The sequence below is a fragment of the Bactrocera neohumeralis genome, chromosome 5, assembly GCF_024586455.1.
Source record: "Bactrocera neohumeralis isolate Rockhampton chromosome 5, APGP_CSIRO_Bneo_wtdbg2-racon-allhic-juicebox.fasta_v2, whole genome shotgun sequence".
Classification (NCBI taxonomy): Eukaryota; Metazoa; Arthropoda; class Insecta; order Diptera; family Tephritidae; genus Bactrocera; species Bactrocera neohumeralis.
Window position 1 is genome coordinate 256,968 of NC_065922.1, and position 21,454 is coordinate 278,421.

Here is a 21,454-nt window from a genome sequence, read left to right on the forward strand (position 1 = left end):
CGTATCACCTAAAACTAAGAAAGATAGTTATAGGGTTATGTATATATAAATGATCAGGATGACGAGAAAAGTTGAAATCCTGTTGACTGTCCGTCCGTCCGTTCGTGCAAGCTGTAACTTGAGTAAAAATTGAGATATCTCGATGAAACTTGGTCCACAGGTTCCTTAGTACAAACAAATTTCGAGTTCGTAAATGGGCGTAATCGGACTACTGCCACGCCCACAAATCTCCATTAACCGAAAACATATAAAGTGCCATAACTAAGCACTACATTAATACTTGTATATGTATATCTCTGTAATTTGATAGGGGCACCTGCAGGAATTTTTTTTTTTTTTTAAAGTGGGCGTGGCTCCGACCTCTAACAACGGGATAACACTTTGCACGAATAATGTCTTTAGTGTGCCACTTATGACCAAAAATTGTTTAAATCCAATACAAACTGTTCAAGTCCATAGGTACTGAATATTTAGACCCCGAACTTAGCCCTTCCGTACTTGTTTATTTAAAATATTTATTATTTCTCCTAATTTCGAAAAAATCCTAATTTTCACTCAAAAAATCTCAAGTCAAAATATCAAATACTTTTTAAAGGTCTCAGCGAGTATATACTCCAATAAGTATTTCTTTATTTTTTTTAATTATTTTCATTTATACAGGAAACAACTTCAGTATGAATGGCATTTAAATCAACAATGGCTAGATCTGCAGCCGTATGTGTGCAATCATCTGCTTCAGAGAACACTGCAGGAACACGATGTTTAGCACCTTTGATAGTATTTATAGATCGACGCGAGTTTTTAATGTACAATGTAACTTTAATTGATAGTTTAGCGTAACAGGAATTCTTTAAAACACTGTTTTTGTAGTTTTTGCATTTTTGATAGAGTTTTAAAACGTCATAACCGTCCAATACTATCTGCTGAGTTGCAGCGTTAACATCATTCATAATTCCCGCTGATGTTTTAACCGCAATAGCGCCGCAAACATTAATTTCATCATGTAAACTGTCCACAACGATCTGAACCTCAGGATCCTTAACTTCTACACACTTTGGACTCTCTTCGCGGCGATCCTCAATATTCTGTACGACCGCGTCAACTTGGTTTGTGGGTTCTACAACGATTATTTTATATTGCGATTCCAAAGCGTTGGCAGTTTTAATAGTAATATCTTGAGCTTCTTTTATAAAATCATCTACAATTCCTTCATAGTTAACATTTGGAAATGCAACTTTGTTAGCACCAATCTAAAAATGAAATTTATATATTTCACATTCTAAATTTCAAGAAATGTTAAACAATTACCACATTCGCAAGGCAAATAAGTAATATTACTGTGAGGACTTTCATTATTTCAGTTAATGTTAGCTGACGAAGAATTAACGACTGTTTCATTTTAAATTTTACGTGGCTATTTTATAAGTCGAAGTTACCGATTGTTTAGATTGTAGAAAATTTACGATTACCATCATAAATCATATAGTCATTCAGACATATGTATACCTTTTACAGCGGCATCGTTTCGCTACAAATTATTTCTAATGTTATTGAAATTTTATTATTTATTTATAACTTGTAAATATTTTTATGTACTAATTTATTTCATAATTCGAATATCCAACTGAACATACAACTTTGAAAACCAGTTTGATCAAAATTGGATCTATAGATTTTGTTATATACATACACATTTGCGGACCAATTACATTTTCTTGCTAAGATACAGCTTATTTACTAATATGTGACCTATTATATATACACACCATTTTTAATTAGCAAATCATTTTCAACAGTGTATTTGCCCCACTGTTCGATGTGGATAAGAATTAATTCGCTAATTTTAGATTAACCAATATAAAACAATTAATGATGGATTAGCTATTATAAAGTATGTTAATCTTTTCCTTTTCCAGACTATTCCCAAAACCTTATAGTACATAAATACATACTTACATATGTACGTATGTACAGTATTGATTGATTATGGAATTGCTATTTTAAAGTAACTTAATCTTTTTCCAGACTATTGTCAAAACTTTTTATTACATATGTATATATTTACATGCATACAGGTACATTCAAATAATTTTTATCCATACGTACATACATATGTTAACAATGTTATTTTACCAATATGTTACCAAACGCACTATGTAAAGAATATATGCATATATGCTATTAGTTTAGCACACATATGTACATGGGTACAATTAACTATGAATAACCTCGAACAACTTAGTTGCCATTCTACACATTCTACATAATTGTAACTAAATAACCAGTTCAATTTTTAGGTTATAAAAATGCTCAAAAATAATAGTAAATTAAGTGCTTACATTATTACTTAATACCTACGCTGACCCAACTATAAATGTATACACATCTGATCTAATGTATTTATTTAATTTATATACTTTTAAACTATATAGTATATTAAGAATATTGTCAAATGAATTTGCATCTTCACACACTAAATCATTCTCGCGCCTCCTGGGACAAAAAGTTCTGTTGAGGATAAAGATCTTACACACATTTCACATTTCTAGGGGAATGCAGTATTTTGAAAAATACTATTATTATTTTATTTGTGGTACTAAGAAACATGTGTAGCGTTTTACAACTTGCAGCTTATGAAAAAATGTCAGAGGTGCTGTTTGTGATAAGTTCTGTGTTGATATATTTTTTAATACTTAAGTTATATTTTGAAAACGGAAAGTCGACTATCGTTAAATCACATTATCATTTGAACAATTACCTTGCATTTGCGTCAAAAAGAACATATGTATATGTGGATGTCCCTCAAAACCTCATATTTAATTCAATCATGACAGTCGCCCCTATATAACGAATATCAGAATTTTTGAACATCCTGCTGACTTATTCTATATTATTGGTTTTACACCTTAAATTATTTCCCTGGCTTTGATTCATGCAAGTTGCAAGAGTATAAAATGTTCGATTGCACCCGAACTTAGATCTCACTTACTTGTTTGAAACTATTTTTCTATGTATTTCTATTAATTGGCTTAAAAGTAGTTCATATATAAATAGTGCAACAAAGTAGTTATATATAGTTTATGTATGAATTCATTTGAAATAGTTTATTTACTATTTTTTCTACTTTCTACTCCAAAAATGCTCAACTATAACCACTAGCAGTAATGCCACGAAAAAGTTCAAATTGAGTTGTTTTCGATCAAAAAAATTTTGAAAATTCAATTGAAATCTAAACCGTAAAGGGTCATAGGTTTATCAATTGTCATTCATAAATAAATAATCAATTCCTACTATGTTGATGTTGTAATTATCCGACGGGCAGGAGTGTAAAATATTTGAAAATATGTAAGATTACCAAGTCTACTATATTACAGTTGCGAGCGTTGAAATAGTAGTGCCTATTGGCAAAGAGAGATCATTATTATAGTTATATCCTCTGAAGTGTTACGGTCCTGTTATACACAACAATAAGTGTGAAACACTTACCGTTACTTTTTTGTAGTCAATTATTTTGGGATATCTGTTTTTATAAGTGAGCAATAGAATAGTAGTAAACGGTGAGCTGATTGCAAAGAGATTATTTTTACTAAAAAATATCTTATTTTATCAAACAAAAAGTAAGTTTTCTGGACTTTTATTTATTAGTCAATGTAAAAAGCAAAACAAATATGACTTTGCACCTTTTAGTGGGTCACGGGAAGCATTGTAGTGAAGAAAAACGAGAATGGATTCAATATGTCATAAAGAACGGTAAAACCTACAAGCAGTGAAAAGACTTGTAGAGTGTTCAGCCACAATGATTCGCAATGCTATTATTTATAAAGCAAAGACAAAAAAATGGCCACAAGGCGGATTCTTTCTGAGAATTTTATACGAATAGTTGTGAGATGTGCTAAGACTCGCCCTAGAACGTCAGCTGTGGAGATTCGGAACGAATAGAACCTGTCCTGCGGTGTTCATACAGTGAGAAGACTTCTACGTGAACATAATTTTGTATGTTCGCAATCCTCGAAAAGTACCGTTATTAAAAAAAAAAAAATATGTAGCACGTCATGTTAAATTCGCCAAAGGACACCTGAATTGGCCGATTGAGAAATGGTGCAAGATCTTGTGGACCGACGCACATAGGAGCGTCCTCAAAAACCGGACAAAATTGAAAATTACAAACTTCAGCGATGATACTCAAAATTGATTTTTTTTGGTACCTACCTAACCGTTCTACAATGAACCGATTAAATGAATGACCTTCAGGCCGATATATTGCCACACAAGTAGTCGGAACCTAGACTTCGTTCAGAACGCACGTGCTTACTCTCGAAACTCTCCATTGTTCTCGAAATTGCAAGTGGTTTTTTTATTGCGTGAACGGAATTCTTGAAAATATTTTTTATGGATTCAGGATGAGTCATTAAAAAAATTAAATTTTTTGTTATAGTGTCGGGCGAGGTCGAGCTATGAATTATTTTTCCTAGTAAACTACAGGGTTTCTACTTAACATATAAGCTTAAACATTTTCCCCATTTTTCCCCCCCTTTAAAAAAAAGCGCGTTGAAAAAAGTTGGTCAGTTGCATAAAATGAGTACTGCTTTATTTATTTATTTTTTAGTTAAATACTGAAATCCTGCTTAATTATTCTATACGGGTGGTATATAGATAGTATAAGGGGGCTCTATCGGAGCTGGTGTGAAAATTGGACAATGGGTGTGGCACCGCCCACTTTCTATATTCATTTTCCTGTGTCACTCTGTGAAAATGAGAAAAATCGGACTACAACCACGCCTAATTCCCATATAACACAATTTAAAATTCCATTTGATTCTTTCACTTTCCAGTACACAAATAAAGAATTAATTAATTTAACGGAATAAAATTTTGCGGTAATAATTCCCTTAAAGTAAGCTACCTTTTGACCAATAATTGTCTAAATCCAACCAAAACTGTTCAAGCCCCTAGGTACCGAATATGTGAACCCGATACCAATAGTTGACTTTTGACCGAAAATATGTGTGAGATATGAAATTGAAATTCACACAGAATCCTTTTCTGACAATAGTATTTCATTGTGTCAAAAATGGGTTGAATCGGGTCAATACTTTTTTATAGATTTTATCTATTTTTGCTCATCCCACATACTACTAATATGCCACATATTCAAAAAAATGTTCCCTCGGTTTCATTTAGGTATCTTAAATACAATCAGCAATCATATGGAGCAAGGTCAAGTGGATGTCAGAAAATCTGGTCGGCACTACCGCCTTCTCAAATATATTCAATATAAAATGTTCGGTTGCACCCGAACTTAGTCCTTCCTTACTTATTTTATTTTAATATATGTATTTAATCATGAATTTTTATTCATTTTCATTCATAAAATCACTTTAAAAAATTGTGTCCGGTTTTTGAGACAAAATGCTCCTATGTGCGACGTGTCATAAGTTGGTCTATGCGGCAGTAAATGGTCCCGTCAGTATGTAATTCGCCCCCCTAATACAGAGTACGACCCCAGATCCAGCACAAAAACTTTGAAGCATGACGGTTCGAGTATCATGATTTCGGGCAGTTTTTCTTACAGAGGTGTAGGTCCAATTCACAAGATTACTGGCATAATGGACCGATACACATATGTGGATATAATGTAGAACATTATGATACCATTTTCCGAAGAGGACATGTCGCTGAAATGGATATTTCAGCAGGATAATGACCCGAAGCTATCCATTAGGGTGCCAAAGCAATGGTTTCGGGCCGATGGAATTGAGGCCATGGATTGGCCAGCTCAATCCCCTGGCCCCAATTCTATTAAAAACCGTTGGTCAGATGTCAAGAAAGCCGTGTGAAATGATAAACTCATAAACAACAATGAGTTGTGGACCATAGTGGAGCAATCATGGCAGAGCATACCACTGAAAAGATGCCAGAGTATCGTAGGTTCTAGGAAGAAGCGTTGTATTGCTCTTATCAAAAATCATGGCCATGCTACCAAGTACTAAGATCTCGTATAGTATTTAAAAAAAATTTTCTTCTTTACTACTATTTTACTGCTCCCAACAATTTTCATACATAAACATATCTTTGTAAATAAACATATCTTTGTAAATAAACATATCTTGCACATATTCAAATCAAAATATTTTTAGGAATAAACATAGCCTGGAAAATATGTTCCACTTTTGCATTTCAATGGATGTTAAAATTGTTTGGTATTTTACATAACTCACAGATATGTAAAACTTGTAATGGGGTTTCGTCCATAGCTGAGGTATGCTCAGCCGCTCCAGGGTCAGCCTTGGGACCCACGAACACTTAGCAAAAAAGAGACGAGTTTTATCCTCGTAAAGTTATATCCACACCCCCACCCCTTATGCGTACAGCCAGACCAGCGTGATGTATACAGTGGTGATGAAAACGAACGAGATTGGCAAGCCAGGCGTTGACGCTTGTTGAAGCTGGCACGGTGATGAAAACGAACGGAATTGGTAAGCCAGGCGTTGACGCTTGTTGCGACTGGCACGGTGATGAAAATGAACGGAATCCTCTGTGTAGGAGAGATTTTATTAATAGCCAACCCTCTTTGTTGGCCTCCAGCTATCAATTGTCTTGCACTGTCCTTACATTACATGTCGCCTGTTAGTCGCGTTAGTTTTAATAACGGTGCCGTAAGCAGCGGTACTGACGCCACGTGTTCTCGACGCGGCTACGGCAGTGCCATCGCGAGCTTTGGCATCACCCAGCGGTGATGCCTTTGCTGCGCAAGGCACGCGAATTCCCTCAACTACCGGGCAGGGCCATCGCGAGCACTGCCATCACCCGGCGGTGATGCCTTTTCTGCGCGAGGCTGCACAGCGCAGCTTTCGTCACCGTAGCGAGGTAAGTATGCGTATGGTGCGTTAGGACGTATGGTGGAAAGCTCTAGCAGCTTTCAACATCGTAGTGAGGTAAGTTGTGTGCGTATGGTGCGGGTACATGATGTAAGTCTCTAGCAGCGTTCAATATCATAGTGAGGTAAGTTGACGTAAATTATTGTAAGGTGGTAAAAGCCACGTTACAAACTCTAACACCCACTACTATTTCACTGCTCGCAGCTGTACATACAAAATATCCCAAGATTGCTTAAATATTTGCGATTTTATTATAATAATTTTAATGTCTCATATTTTAAAATCCTAGGGAGCTTATAATAGAGATAATGAGAATACACCAGTTAAAAAAATTTTTGTTTACGGTTTTTGAATCAAAAAAAATCTTACATATTTACAAAGCTAGCATTGAAAATATTTTTATAGTTGAACATCAGCTTCAATATTTAATGAATTATGTATTTACATATATAATATGGATATATCAAATTTCATATTAAAAATACATAATACAGTTACTAAATTAAGACAGTACTTGCGGTATTAAGTATTACAATACATATAGGTAAAAACACGTGTAATTTATGTTGGAAAAATATTTTCTAAACTATGAAGAAGTTTTTGTATGCAATAAACTGAAGTTGATGTTTGCATACAATGTCCACTTCTTAAAAATGCTTCAAATTGAGATTTAATTAGAACTCGAAGTTGTAAGAGCATTTTAGCGTCTTTGGTAGGTAATTCAAATTTTATCCAATGATCTAAAGACATTATAGCGCTTTGGTTATTAGCTGCTGTAGGTTCTGATAATGAAAGTGCTTTTACGCTTTTATTCAGTAATTCGTTTATTTTTGCATCTGAACTATCTTCTTTTAACTCTAAAAGCGGTTCTTCGTTATCTGAAACTTCAGAGTTGTCTGATATATCTTCATCCAGTAAACAATCTTTGCCACAGTGAAGAATAATAACTACTGGTGAAACTATGGTGTTCATGTTTATGGAACAAGTTTTCCCAACACGTGTTTTTTCATAGAATACCACCCAATCATATGGTAACTCATCAATGAATTCTTTAAAATTCTTCATGCCAGGTGGGTTCAATGCGGATGTCCGTTGTAGAAGCAATCGTTTCTCGGCCCCTGATATTAGAGTTTTATGTTCACGATCAATTACTGCCACATTAGGATAGAAGCCGGCAACCAAACAGCAACGAACAATATTCCAGTCATCATTGAATAGAGATGCTTCTTGGCCAACATGAAATTTTTGTGATGACAGGTCAGCTATTTGACGCCGTGTTGCGCAAAATGTTTCCATTGCAGAGTGTGACAGAAAGTATTTGCTACAGAACTCACGAACACGTTTTTTATTGTTACGAACCGAGCAATAAGATTTATATAACAACAATATACCCAGCTGATCACTAAAAGTCTTTCCTGCAAAAGATTTACGCTGAAATGAAGCATGACCTTGGGCTGCACGGTCTGTAGGTAAGATGAAAGGATCTTTTACAGAGTGATAAGCGACAATTGTCAATATAGAATCAAAACATTTTAAAAAAATTCCGTACATCAAGCACTTGCCAAGCTGAACATCTAGGGGAATTTCAACCAGATGTCTGCCTAACTCCGTAACGTTTTCATCGCCATCAAAAACTTCTAGTATTTGCAGTTTTTTAATAGCATTCTGTACACTTACGTTTGAAGGAGGGTTTAAAGAACGAGCTAAATATGATTGTACATCGCTTTGACGATCTAGCGTCTTTGCGTACAAGCAAATTTCGGTCAAGGGAATCCGCATAAATTCGGGAACGCTAAACTTTGGCATATACTCATATGTTGCCGTAGAAAATAATCGATAACAAACACCATTCTGAGTCCGACCAGCACGTCCAGACCGTTGATTTGCGTCTGCTTTTGATATCCATACTGACTGAAGTTGAGACGATTCCGTTATTGAATCATGCGTTTTCATTTTAACTTTTCCCGAATCAATAATGTAGGCCAAATCTGGTATTGTTATTGATGTCTGCCCAATATTTGTAGACAGTATTATTTTTCGAACTGAATGTCTTTGCAGGGCTTCGATCTGATCGTTTGAATCCATCTGACCATGAAGAATACATATCCGAAATGTATTAACTGGAAGTGTACTTTGAATAAGATCTCTTTGTTGCACTATATCATTGTATCCTGGCAGAAATACCATGATAGCACCAGGGTGGGGACTACGATAAAGACCTTCTATTAGTGATAAAATCAGATCATGATCAACTTCATTCTCATCATTAAATTGCTTCTGATAGGCATATAAAATACGTTGCTTTTCGTGCAATTCCTCGGTTAATATCATTTGTTCTTTCTGGACGATATCCAGACTTTGCAATATTTTCATACAAATTTTATCCGAATGCATGTTCGCGTAATCGAGAGCAGTTAAGCCTTCGACATTAACTAGATGGACATTAGCTTTATGATGCAGAAATAGTTTCAAATATTTTGGCAAATTACATTTACTAGCTGCCATAAGTGCGGTTGTTCCTATAACATATTTAAAAATTATTATAGTTAAAAATAATTATATGAATTATTTTCTTACCTGTTCGAGAATGCACCGTATCTACTGGCATACCTTCACTTTCAACAAAATACTGAATTTGATCAAACAAAGCGAATAGTTCCTCTTCGCATTGGTAGTTTTCAGCAAAGCACTGATCAATAAGTGCATCTAAACTGAGTTGTAAATGTGTATCATTTATATTTGATTGCATCCCATTTGATTTGCTCTCATCTTTGTAAGTGTTCGTATATATTTCCCTACACTTTGTTGTGCCGATTTCGTTCATTGAGCGTAAATACTTGTCCATTAAAGCGGTTCGATAGCCCGTCCGATAAAGAATGTCTTCAAGGTGGAAAATTTTTACATTATAACCCTGACCGGGTACATTTACCACTGGGCAATTTTCGAAGTATTTTGACAATAAATTTATATCCATTGTAGCTGACATTAGAATAACTTTGAAATCTTTATTTTTCCGTAGTTGGTCCTTAATGGTTATAAGTATAAAATCCGTGTACTTATCTCGTTCGTGAATTTCGTCAATTACTAAATGAGATATTTTTCGAAAGAAATCATTCGCGTCAGTCATTATGGATCGTAGTAGACAACCACTTGTTGTGTAGATTAAATTTGTATTTTTCTGAACGCGACCTTAAAATTGATATTATGGCATTATAAAAGCGAAATCTTTTTTGACACTTATCCCTTACATACTTTCCAAACGTATTTGATAACCAACAGTATCTCCAATTTGTTCACCCCTTTCTTCTGCCACTCTATTGGCGACAGAAACCGCTGCTACTCGTCTCGGTTGTGTAACCACTACTCTACATGGACGACTTCTACGCGTACTATCGTTTAAAATATATTGTGGCACTTGGGTGGTTTTCCCCGAACCAGTTTCTCCACTAATAATGAAAATCTGAAATCTTGTACATAATTAAAAAAAACTTAGTTTCCATTAATTTGATTTACTCACGTGACTTTCTTTCAAAATTTTATTTATTTCATCTTGATAAAAGTAAATTGGAAGTTCTCTTTTGTCTCGATAAAGCTCGGTAGATATGCGCTTTGGATGGGGTGGCACAAGACGTGGTCCCAATCCTCCTAATAGAGCCTCGCTACGCAGTCGGTTCTTGTTTTGTAGACGTTGCCGACGTTCAAGTGCGCTTCTCTCAGTTGAAGGGGTGTCATATAAATGTAATTTTTCCAATACCGATCGACTAGCAGACGACAATTCAATTTTACGTAAACACCCTGAAGATTTTAGACGTTTACGGTGTGTAATATGTAATACGCGGTTATTTTTCGAGCCATAACTTCGCGACAATAGTCCAAGGCGAGCAATATATTTATGAGCATATTTCCTTTGGGCATTGGATAACCCTGGAATAATCAACTCAACATCTGTACCGGCTATAAACTCTGATATGCGCTGTTGCAATTGTAACCGGTCGCCTTCAGGTAAATTTACTTCATTGTGTACGTTTTTTCCTTTATTACGGGATCTTGTCGTCATCATTTGTTTTGCAATGTTTTCATCTTCAGTCATTTTTACTTATTGATACTCTGAATTTTTCAACTTTTGAAAGCCTTTATAAAACTTTATTCGGATCCTTTATATCAAATACATCAGCAAAATTTTCATCACCTCTTTACATCTGTTCTTGAATTAGTAAACTACCAATAATGAAATTTCACCACAACTGTAAGAGTGTTCACACAAAGAACATTTAGTATCTCATGATGAGTGTCTACATGTGTTGGGATTTTAAAATTTAATGGGTAATGTTTTGGATTTTGATGTGCCAACAAATTCAAATGTTGGCAATATAGGCCCTTAAGTTATTTCAATGAACACAAACGTAGAACTAAATGAATTGTTCCCATTCAATTCGTATGAGTATGAAATAGTATATTTGACAGCAAACAGCAAGTTGCACTATATTATTAAAAATCATGCAAAATTTTCAAAATTTTTAATCGATTTCCATGACGACGGAATGTTTCCATACGTAATGGACTCAATAAGGACAGAATTCTGCCTCTACAATAACAACAACGACGGTGTCTTGAATTTTTTTAGTGATTATCTAGTTGCTTGCAGCCTACGACAATTCAAATTAATTTTGAAAAGTAGTTTGTGTGATCAACTTGATAGCAATTTCCTGATGCGTAAGTCCGCGATTACATGAAGCAACTTTTGTTGGTAATTCTCGGGCGATTCTCTTTTGCTGTCGCCCATTACCTTCACACGAGCAACTTGTGTTGCGCAACTCTGTTCGAGTTTTTTTCTCATTCCCTTTCACTTTACTTTAACCCATTGTCGTTTTTTTTTCCTTATAGGTATTTGGGCCACTCTATCACATATATTAATCAGCTCTGTCAATTAAGAAATACATTTTAATTATTAAAACAAACATATATCACCCTTTTTACTATCGTCTGAATCAATTTGTATGGCTTCCTCCATACATTTCACAATATCTTTAATTAATTAGATTTTTTCGTCATACTCCATTTTCTAAAATATTTATATTATATTATGTATATTTGTATACATATTTGCAAATTACTTACCAAAAGATGAAATTAAATTTTGTAAATATATTCAAAATATTAATTTCAAAAAAAGATACGCAAATGCAACTATGTACTACGAAAGAAAGAACACGAATGCTGAAAAACGTCGCAGCGAACTGTTACGAATAAGAACACAAAGCGAGTTGCTGAATACTGGAAACTCGGCGCGATTCCCCTCTCCCTGTCGCCCCTCGCCTATGAACCAAGAGTTGCCGCAACAAAAGTTGCCTCGTGTAATAAGGCTCTAACTGCAGCGTAAGTTTCAGGGTTCTCAAAGTTTGTTTCTAGATATTTGAAAAGTCGATAACTAGCTTATCTGTATTCGATTGATTAATCTCATATCTTAAAACATGTTTCATACAACTTTTTTATTTTAAAGTAATTGCCTAAAATAATAAAGTTATTGTCAAAATGAGCACTCAGCGTGGTAATGCAACAAGGACACGATCTCAAAAGCATAAAAATCGAACAGTTTTCAAAAACGACCTGCACGACAAAACAAATCTACAAAAGAAAATAAATTCTTTGCACGTCTCCGAGGTTTGTCAACATTGCAAGGATGTCATAGAATGGAAAATTAAGTATAAGAAGTATAAACCTCTTACTCAACCAAAAAAGTGTACTCGTTGTGAGCAGAAGAATATTATCAAAGCGTACCATGTGCTTTGTCGACACTGTGCTCTAGAAACACATGTATGCGCTAAATGTCTGAAGAGTGAAGAGCAAGTTGTCATAGAACCACCACAGCCAACAATGGAAGAACAAGTCAAATTGAAAGTGGAAATGGAACGACTTATAAAATCTTTACCAGAACGAAAACGAAGGGCTTTCATTCGGTACATGGATAAGGGTAAAAAGCAAGAAGATTTAGAGGAGACGGTTTCTGGTGAAGGAATTGAAAGTGACACGAAGCTTAGGAAACAATCAGATGATAAAATAAATTTACCGCATACTAGAGAAGAATTAATTCAAAAGATTGAGTTTCTCAAGTTAAATAATGAAGACGAATATATAATTTCCGATGCGGACCTCGAAAGCGACAATGAAAGTCCCATTTAGTTCAAAATTGAATTCTTTTTTTGAACCTGAATTGAAAAAATATTTTGAGTGACTTATGTTATATACACAGAGCCTAAATATGTTTAAAATATTTAATATTACTATGTATTACGCAATTAGATAATTATTAATAAATATATATTTTTAACACAGTTCAATTCTGGCTTACACTTTGTAAAATTATTAGCTCTATAACTATTTTAGAGAGCAGTTTAAATGATAAATTCCATGGTAAAAAAATCTTTCCGCTGCTGACGCTCTATTGATTTAACCGATATTTGGCTTGAAAAACAGCTACTTACCACATATAACCATATGCCAATCTATCTATCTATGTACCAAATGTTAAACGGCGTCGATAATAAGACATTACATTTTTTCCGCATCCTACGAATTCGAGGTTAAAATGAGGATGTACGGATAGAGAAGGTTCTCCAGATTTAGGAAAAAATAGATATTACAGTGCACGAAATAATTATATAGGACAACCGTTTCTCGCAAACTTTTAGAACACAAACTGTTTTTTCAAGATATACTGGATATTTTAGAATTCACGTAACACGTTATCCAGAAGCTGTGTATATTTTTCTGCAAACTGAAGTCTCACAAACTTGTGCCTTTGCAAAAGTCTAAGTTTAGCACTTCTCTTTTCATATCGAATGGTGTTATCTGCTTTCAGGATTTGTTAAACACGTCGAATAGTGACTGGAAAAGACAATTGACACCGAATTTGCAAGGGGCTTAGATCTTATGAACCGCCACACACTTGATTTGTCGAACTTCTTCTTTTATTAAAGATGGTCGGCCTGTTCGAGGTGTTTTACCATAGTTTTTGGGGATCTTTTAGAAAGTTCTCAATCGTATTTTTATTTCTTTTCATTCTCGTTGCAATTTTTCATATGGACATTCCAGTTTCAGAGTATGACAGTATTTGGAACTGCTCCTCAATAATGAGTTCAGTACCGCGTGGCATTTCTATATAATAATTAATTTAAGACAGGCATTTCATTTATTTATGAGAATACTTTTTTAATATAAAAAATAAACAAGCAGTCCCATATACTTACATACATATTTCGCTGTAGCTAATCCGAAATTTATCAAAAATTGCACACCAAGATTATTTACATGTAATTTTTAGACTAACTGTTCATACCGCTACGTAAAGCCACTACAAAGGTATCCAGCAATAAAAATTAATATAGCGGTAAAATAAACATATTATTGCATTGAAAATATTAGATATTATTTGAGATATTATTTAAAATGCGTGTTTGTTTGATTTTTTATCTACTAACTCTTCTCTAATTCGGTTCTACACATTTGTTTTGTAAAGAATAGATCAAATCGGGCAAATACGTCTCCTAGCCCCCATATATTGAATATAAAAATTTTCAAACATCCGATAAACTTTATATAATCTTTTAGAAACTTTGCCTGTATCTTTTCTGGTACTAGTATTTCGTGATGCCGAAAATTTATAAAAGTAGGTCAATACTAATATTATATACTACGTAAGACATCTTAGCGAAATTAAGTGAACATATTATATTGAAAATTATATAGTTTAATGCAGAAAAAAGTACTGCTATGGACACATGGCATAGCACAAATGGCACATTCTTTACATCTTTTTTCTTGTGTGACAGTATCATAAATGTTTTTACTAAATAACAAGTGTTTGGGTATTTTTAAAATGTTCACTCCTTGTCATCAATAACAATACAAAATGCAGTTGCAATTCATTGCCAAAAAAATAATCATCGAAATGCGAAAGCTTTGGTGTAATGAGCTGGACACATAAATGGCACAACCTACAAATGTTTTTATTGTTAATATTTTTTGCTGTAACCAAGTTTGCAAGTTGCGTACCAAGTTTTTTAACGGCAGACCAGAGATCGTCCATATATTTATAATTAACCTTTGCAATTCCAGTTTTGACTTCATTCCATAGGTTTTCAATTGGATTTAAGTCAGGGCTTTGCGCTGGCCAATCCAAAATATCTATCCTCTCCGCAGAAAACCAATTTTTAACTAGCTTCGACGCGTGTTTGAGATCGTTGTACCACATAATTTTTTAAAATGTGCAAGTACTGAAACTTGTCCATTTTTCCATTGATTCTTACGAACGGACCTACACCATGCCGCCACCATGCTTTATCGTCTTCTGAGTGTACTTAGAATTATATTCTTGGGACTTAGGACGATGTACAAATATTCTGTCATCTGGTCCTATCCTGTTAACCTTTGTTTCGTCACTCCACAATACATTTTTCTAAAATTTTAAGCCTTTCTCTTGTTGAGCTTTGGCGAAGATCAATCGTTTTGAAATATTTTTTTTTGAAAGGAGTGGTTCCTTCCTCGATATGCGTCCGAACAATTTTACCTGATTCATAAGTCTAGAGGATACTTATAAGCCTAATGATTGGTTGATATCAGCCGCTACCTGCCGTGATAATTTAAATGGATAATTTTTGGCGATTCTTACTATAGCAGTGTCTGTATGCGCATTCGTTTTACGTGGTCTTGGCTTCCGAATTTCTATTGTAGTATGCTTTCCGGATTCCATTTTATATTATTTCTTTCACTGAAATACTTTTAATTATTTATTTTTTAACAACACAAAAATGATGTTCTTCCATTAAAATCTGCGCGAGTACTACTTCTGCGAAGTAATCTGTGCCATTTATGTGTCCACTCAACATCAGCATTGACTACGATAATTGAAGACGGTAAACAAAAAGCAAATCGTAACGGAATATTTGGGCAGTACAGTACAACTCTAGTACAGTAGCACCAAATTGAATGCACAATTTTACATTTTACACAACTTTAACTGAAACAATTTTAGCATTTATATGAAATGAAACTTTCTGCCAGACAATCCATCGGCCCGCGCCGCTATATTGTTCTTCACATGAGTAATTGCTATTTTCAAACGTTCTATTGTCTGTTCCATCGTCATCGATTAAGGAACGAGTTATGTTTTCACTGCCATTCAACAGGCTGGAGAAGTTTTCTCTTCATAATTTTAATATGCTCTAGGCATCAGTCACTAGATCATGAAACTTTCTGTTAGTCGCCGCATCTTTTTGAACATTACCCCTGTCGGCCAGCTTGTCAAGCTCTTCGTACACGTTCATCGGCCTATCTCTTGTTTTGTCTACAAATTCGTCCCGCTTCCCATCTATCTATCCCATCCCGCACGTGTTGTAGTCGATTTTAACAATGCGAGGTAGGCAGTCTGTTTTCTCTCCACTGCGACACGGCACTCCTCATCATAAAAGCTGCTCTTTTGCCTTTCCGAAAACCAATGGCTTCGTTTGCAGGTGTAGTTAAGAAGCTTGAATTACCGTCCCACAATTTCCTATAGCGAGTTGCGGAAGAATATTCTCAGAGAGCAGACTGCAAGTCGAGCAGAAAATCTTTCGGCTGTCTGTTGTGAATGCTGCTCCTCGACGTCGAACTTTGTTTGTTGACATGCGTTTTTTGCTGCGTAGACACGAGTGCGTACCTTCGCTGCAACAAGATAGCGGTCCGAGTCAATGATAGAGCCGAGACGTGTCTTCCGTCTATCACAGCATGATCGATCTAGTTGGTGGCTCAAGCTAAGCGCTCATAGAAAATATCTTTGGTCACATCGTCCTTCTCTTCCGTCGGGGCGTCTTTATTTGGTCACTGTAGTATAATATATATTCATTATGTCAATTTAACTAAGATACTAACATATTGACCGCTATGTACAGCCGACCGGAAGTTTGAAGACCTTATATTCAGTATATGGGAGATGGTGGTAGTATTGCTCCGAGTTTATCTATTTTTGGGAATACTACATATAATTAACAGAAAACGATGTTATCTTAGTTTCAATAAGGTGCTTCACTTACTATCATCACTATACTGCAAGTATAAGGAGTAAAGTCAACCTGATGTTGGAAAATCCTGATATTAATTAAATGAGCCTAGTACAAGTTTTCACCTGATTTTATCTATTTTGTGCACAAAGAAGGTACTTTTAGTAGTGTTTAACAAAACCGCTTCCGATTTCACCTATTTTCATACTTTTAACAGATTTTCCCATGAGGTACTTCTCATTACCGCGATCCATTGTACGAGTACTTGTAACTTCATTTTCGGCTTGGTTATAGCAGACTTTATATCGAATATATCAATGTAAAGTAACTTTTAAAATAAATTTGTGTGGAAATATGTTGTGAATAATACCAAAAGTCCACATCTTCTTCGAGCCGCTATCTACCCGATACTACATTCAATTTACCACTTTTGAGTTGAACTTACCCAGATAGCATTGAGTTGATTGTATGGTGATTTACGTATCATTATTGATTGTTCTTGGTGATTGTTTTTTGATAAATTTGCCGTTTACAATAACAAAATGTACAAGTATCAAAAAACGCTCAACAAGTTTATTAAATATGAATTGTGTTGTTTCGTGATCCCGTTATGAGTATACAGTTAACAACATCAAAATATTTCTTTTTGTGACAAAATAATGCATGCATTTCTCACTCCCATATAGTTCATCTCCAAAGCAACAGCTCTCTAGTGCGTGAAATAAATAAAATATAACATAATTTTAAAGTAATTAATTAAAATAGCTTAATAATTCATTATTTTTGAATTTGCCAATTAAAGTAATAAAAATTAATTATTTTATAATGTCAGCCACTCAAATAAAAAGAAAAGCTAGAAAGGAAGCTAAAAAAATTATAAATTCAAAGTTGTTGCATAGTGATTCAAGTGTTGAAGTTCAATTTCAAGACCAAGGTGTTGCAATGGTAAATAATATTTATATTGTCAACGAAGCGAGAGGGAAAGTAGATTTGAGGATTTCTTGGACAGTGATAGTGATAGTGTTACAAGTGATGAAAATGATGTAACCTATGATCTGCGTTCAGAGCTTAGCAAATGGGCGTCAGACTTCGGAATAAGTTTTGTGGCATTTAATGCTTTAATGTGTGTGCTAAACAAATGCAACATAAAAGTTCCCAAAGATGCCAGGACAGTTTTACAAACACCGGCTGAAGTGGTCAAGCGAAATGTGGGAGATGGGATTTATGTACATTATGGTCTAAAGAATGCGTTGACAGACTTCTTAGTATTAAATGATTTCCGTCTTCCAAATATAATGCTTGATTTCGGCATTGATGGTCTGCAACTTAGTTGCGAGAACAAATGAATCGTTCCGAATGCACTTGCAACCAGAGCATCATAAGCAGTCGTCCAAATCAAGATTGGAAAATTTAAATATAGACATTATTCATCAATGTTGTTTGGATTATATGCATGTAGCTTGCTTGGGGGTTATGAGAACGCTTTTGAACGCATGGGTTAAGAAAAGAGGTGAACATTACTCATTGCCTTTGTATAAAGCAGAAGTACTTTCAACAGAGATAGTTTTCAATAAAAAAAATATACCAAAGGAATTTAATAGGAAACCACGTAGTTTTTGCATTGTATACCGGACCTTATTTGTTAAAAAATATATTATCACCAGAAAGATATGAGCACTTTTTTAAAATTTTCTTTAGCTTTAAGAATTTTACTTCATAAAGACGAATCAAAACAAAACAATCCATGTGCAGAACATTTACTAAAATCTTTAGTAAGTGACATTCCGTCTATGTATGATATCTCATTTATTACATGCAACTTTCATTCATTGTTGCATTTACATGATGATGCCAAAAGGTATGGGTCCTTAGATGGAATTAGCGCTTTCAAATTTGAGAATCACCTCCAAAAAGTGAAGCGGAAGGTAAAGAAAGGGGAACAAGTTGCTTCTCAAATTTACAAAAGGCAGGTAGAAAGTAGTTTTCACTTAAAAAGACTCGATGAAAATCAAAGTGTCGTATTTGGTAAAGTAGTTAACGGGTAAATATCAAATGTTCAGGTTGTAATAGGGTTTCGTCCATAGCTGAGGTATGCTCAGCCGCTCCAGGGTCAGCCTTGGGACCCACGAACCCTTAGCAAAAAAGAGACGAGTTTTATCCTCGTAAAGTTATATCCACACCCCCACTCCTTATGCGGACAGCCAGACCAGCGTGATGAAAACGAGCGAGATTGATGGGCCAGGCGATGCCGCTTGTTGCGACTGGCACGGTGATGAAAATGAACGGGATCGATGAGTCAGGCGGTGACGCTTGAACCTGGCACGATGATGAAAATAAACGGAATTTATGAGCCAGGCGTTGACGCTTGTTGCGACTGGCACGGTGATGAAAATGAACGGGATCGATGAGCCAGGCGTTGACGCTTGTTGCGACTGGCACGGTGATGTATACGACGGGCTCCTCTGTGTAGGAGAGATTTTATTAGTCGCCAACCGTCTTCGTTGGCCTCCAGCTATCAACTCCTATTTTCCTGCGCGATACTGGGCGACCGTCCGGTTCGGCGAGCTGGAGCAAAAGAGGTCGCATTTGGTGTAAAGTGCTTGCTTTTATAGCAGCATCGCGCAGCTTTCGTCGCCGTAGCGAGGTAAGTTGTATGCGTATGGTGCCCTAGTACGTATGGTGGAAAGCTCTAGCAGCTTTCATCATCGTAGTGAGGTAAGTTGTGTGCGTAGTCAATGCGGTGAAGTTTAGTACGTATGGTGGTATGGTGAGGGTACATGATGTACTGTGGAGCGAAGTTGACGTAAATTATTGTAAGGTGGTAAAAGCCACGTTACAAGGTAAATGGGTACTTCTTTTCTTTGGAGCAACCAAATAATTTCTGCCTCGTTGTGAATACAGTTATCCAAATTATAAAAATCATTAATTCCAATAATGTTCCACTTTTCACCGGTCTTGTCGAGAAAAATTTAACACCTTACCTTTGCACACCTATAAGTTCACATAAATTTAACTTGTATTATGTGGCTGGCATTCAGTACGATAGGGAAATTGAATTTACAAAAGAAAAAATAACTTCCAAGATTATATGTTTGAATGAATCTTCTAGAAGTGGATTTTATTTCACACCACTAATTAACTGATTGACATCATGAGCTCTATAAATAATTATGGATATGAACCTAACAGCAGCCAAATAATATGTAAGTCCAAATAAAACACTTTAAATTTTCTTCATTTTTATTTAACTTTATGTTTTTCAGATCAAAATCTAGACAGCACAGACCAACAGTCTCTTAAAAATTTAATAACCATATATAATTAAGTTGACGATGGAAGTGCGGGCTTTAAAGACAGAAGTGAAGGAGCTAAAGGAAGAAAACAAAAGAAATTTGTTGAAGCTGACACAGGAAGTTATTGCGGTCAAATTGGAAAACAGGGGAAAACCCTCTGAAAGTCAAAGTCCACAATTCGACCAACTACCATTTTACCATAAGAAGGATCTTGACGATTTCGAAGCACAGCTTTTACAAAAGCCAGAGTTGATGGAGAAATTTGTATGTATAATGCTTGTTATGTTGCTTTTACCAGTTACAAATGTATAACAAAGAATTATTTATAGAAACTACTGTCTTTTTCGTGGAGGGGCACGGCAGATAAGCCAAGCGCGGAAAAATGTTTAGTTACAACAATAATAAAAGTAATATTATTTTATATTGTATTAATTCTTTTAACAATAACTACATTTCTTTCCTCTTTCTTTAGATATTTGCCATGAAATGTTTCAAGTGGACGAAAAAGCCGTTAGATCAACAATACAAAAACATTTCGTTTATGCAAACGAAAGAGTAAAAAAACGACGTCTACCTTTGGCTGAAAATAAATGATTGTATTGAGCTGTAAGGAAAAACATGTTAATGAATTAATTTAAAATATAAATAAATTTGAATTTAAAAATAAACCAAAAAATGAATATTGATTAATAAGATGACTGAAAACTGACTGGAAAAAACAATCGAAATTTATAATAAAATGACTGTAAATTGACTAAATATTGACTGAAAATTGACTAGAAATTCATTGAGAAATGACTGGAAAAAACAATCGAAATTTGTAATAAAATTACTGGAAATTGACTGGGAATTGACCCTGAAAATGACTCAATCAACAGTCAATTTTCAATGAATATTGATATAGAAATTGACTGTTTTCTATCAATTTTTCTATTGAAAATGAGTAATTTTCCATTAAAGATTGATAGTAAATGCTGGCTGGGTATGCATATCATATACATACATACATATTTTCATATCAATAAATTAGATAAATTTTAAATAAATATTTCGCACACCAAGAAAAGTATAGTAATGAATCTAAGTATGTCTCTACCTATGCATATAATACATAAGTGAATAGGATACCAAATCCAAAGATATCAATTCCTAAATATTTCCCCGCCAAAAAACGAAAGTAAAAAATGGTAGGTTACAGCCGAACTTAACTCTTCCTTATTTGTTTGCTTTTAATAACTTTCGGAACTGG

General features: G+C 34.8%; 3 protein-coding genes and 1 long non-coding RNA gene across 4 annotated transcripts; 2 read left to right on the top strand and 2 right to left on the bottom strand.

The window, feature by feature from the left end:
• Positions 1 to 586: 586 nt before the first annotated feature.
• LOC126758129 (uncharacterized) lies at positions 587 to 1,401 on the bottom strand. The gene is made up of 2 exons (XM_050472199.1): positions 1,309 to 1,401; positions 587 to 1,250 (listed from the first exon to the last, which is right to left on the bottom strand). Exons 1-2 carry the CDS (start codon positions 1,396 to 1,398, stop codon positions 639 to 641), a joined length of 702 nt encoding a protein of 233 aa, XP_050328156.1. The 5' UTR covers positions 1,399 to 1,401; the 3' UTR covers positions 587 to 638.
• Positions 1,402 to 7,295: 5,894 nt separating this feature from the next.
• Positions 7,296 to 11,291, bottom strand: LOC126758190 (3'-5' RNA helicase YTHDC2-like). The gene is made up of 4 exons (XM_050472301.1): positions 10,396 to 11,291; positions 10,131 to 10,338; positions 9,456 to 10,067; positions 7,296 to 9,397 (listed from the first exon to the last, which is right to left on the bottom strand). The coding sequence occupies exons 1-4, from the start codon at positions 10,966 to 10,968 to the stop codon at positions 7,440 to 7,442; spliced, it is 3,351 nt and encodes a 1,116-aa protein (XP_050328258.1). The 5' UTR covers positions 10,969 to 11,291; the 3' UTR covers positions 7,296 to 7,439.
• A 1,028-nt stretch (positions 11,292 to 12,319) lies between these two features.
• Positions 12,320 to 13,216, top strand: LOC126758191 (uncharacterized protein C9orf85 homolog). The gene has a single exon (XM_050472302.1). The coding sequence runs from the start codon at positions 12,411 to 12,413 to the stop codon at positions 13,056 to 13,058; it is 648 nt and encodes a 215-aa protein (XP_050328259.1). The 5' UTR covers positions 12,320 to 12,410; the 3' UTR covers positions 13,059 to 13,216.
• Positions 13,217 to 19,924: 6,708 nt separating this feature from the next.
• On the top strand, positions 19,925 to 20,834 carry LOC126758786 (uncharacterized). Its single transcript, XR_007666884.1, has 4 exons — positions 19,925 to 20,115; positions 20,176 to 20,469; positions 20,535 to 20,612; positions 20,678 to 20,834. It is a non-coding gene; the product is annotated as an uncharacterized LOC126758786 (long non-coding RNA).
• Positions 20,835 to 21,454: the final 620 nt, after the last annotated feature.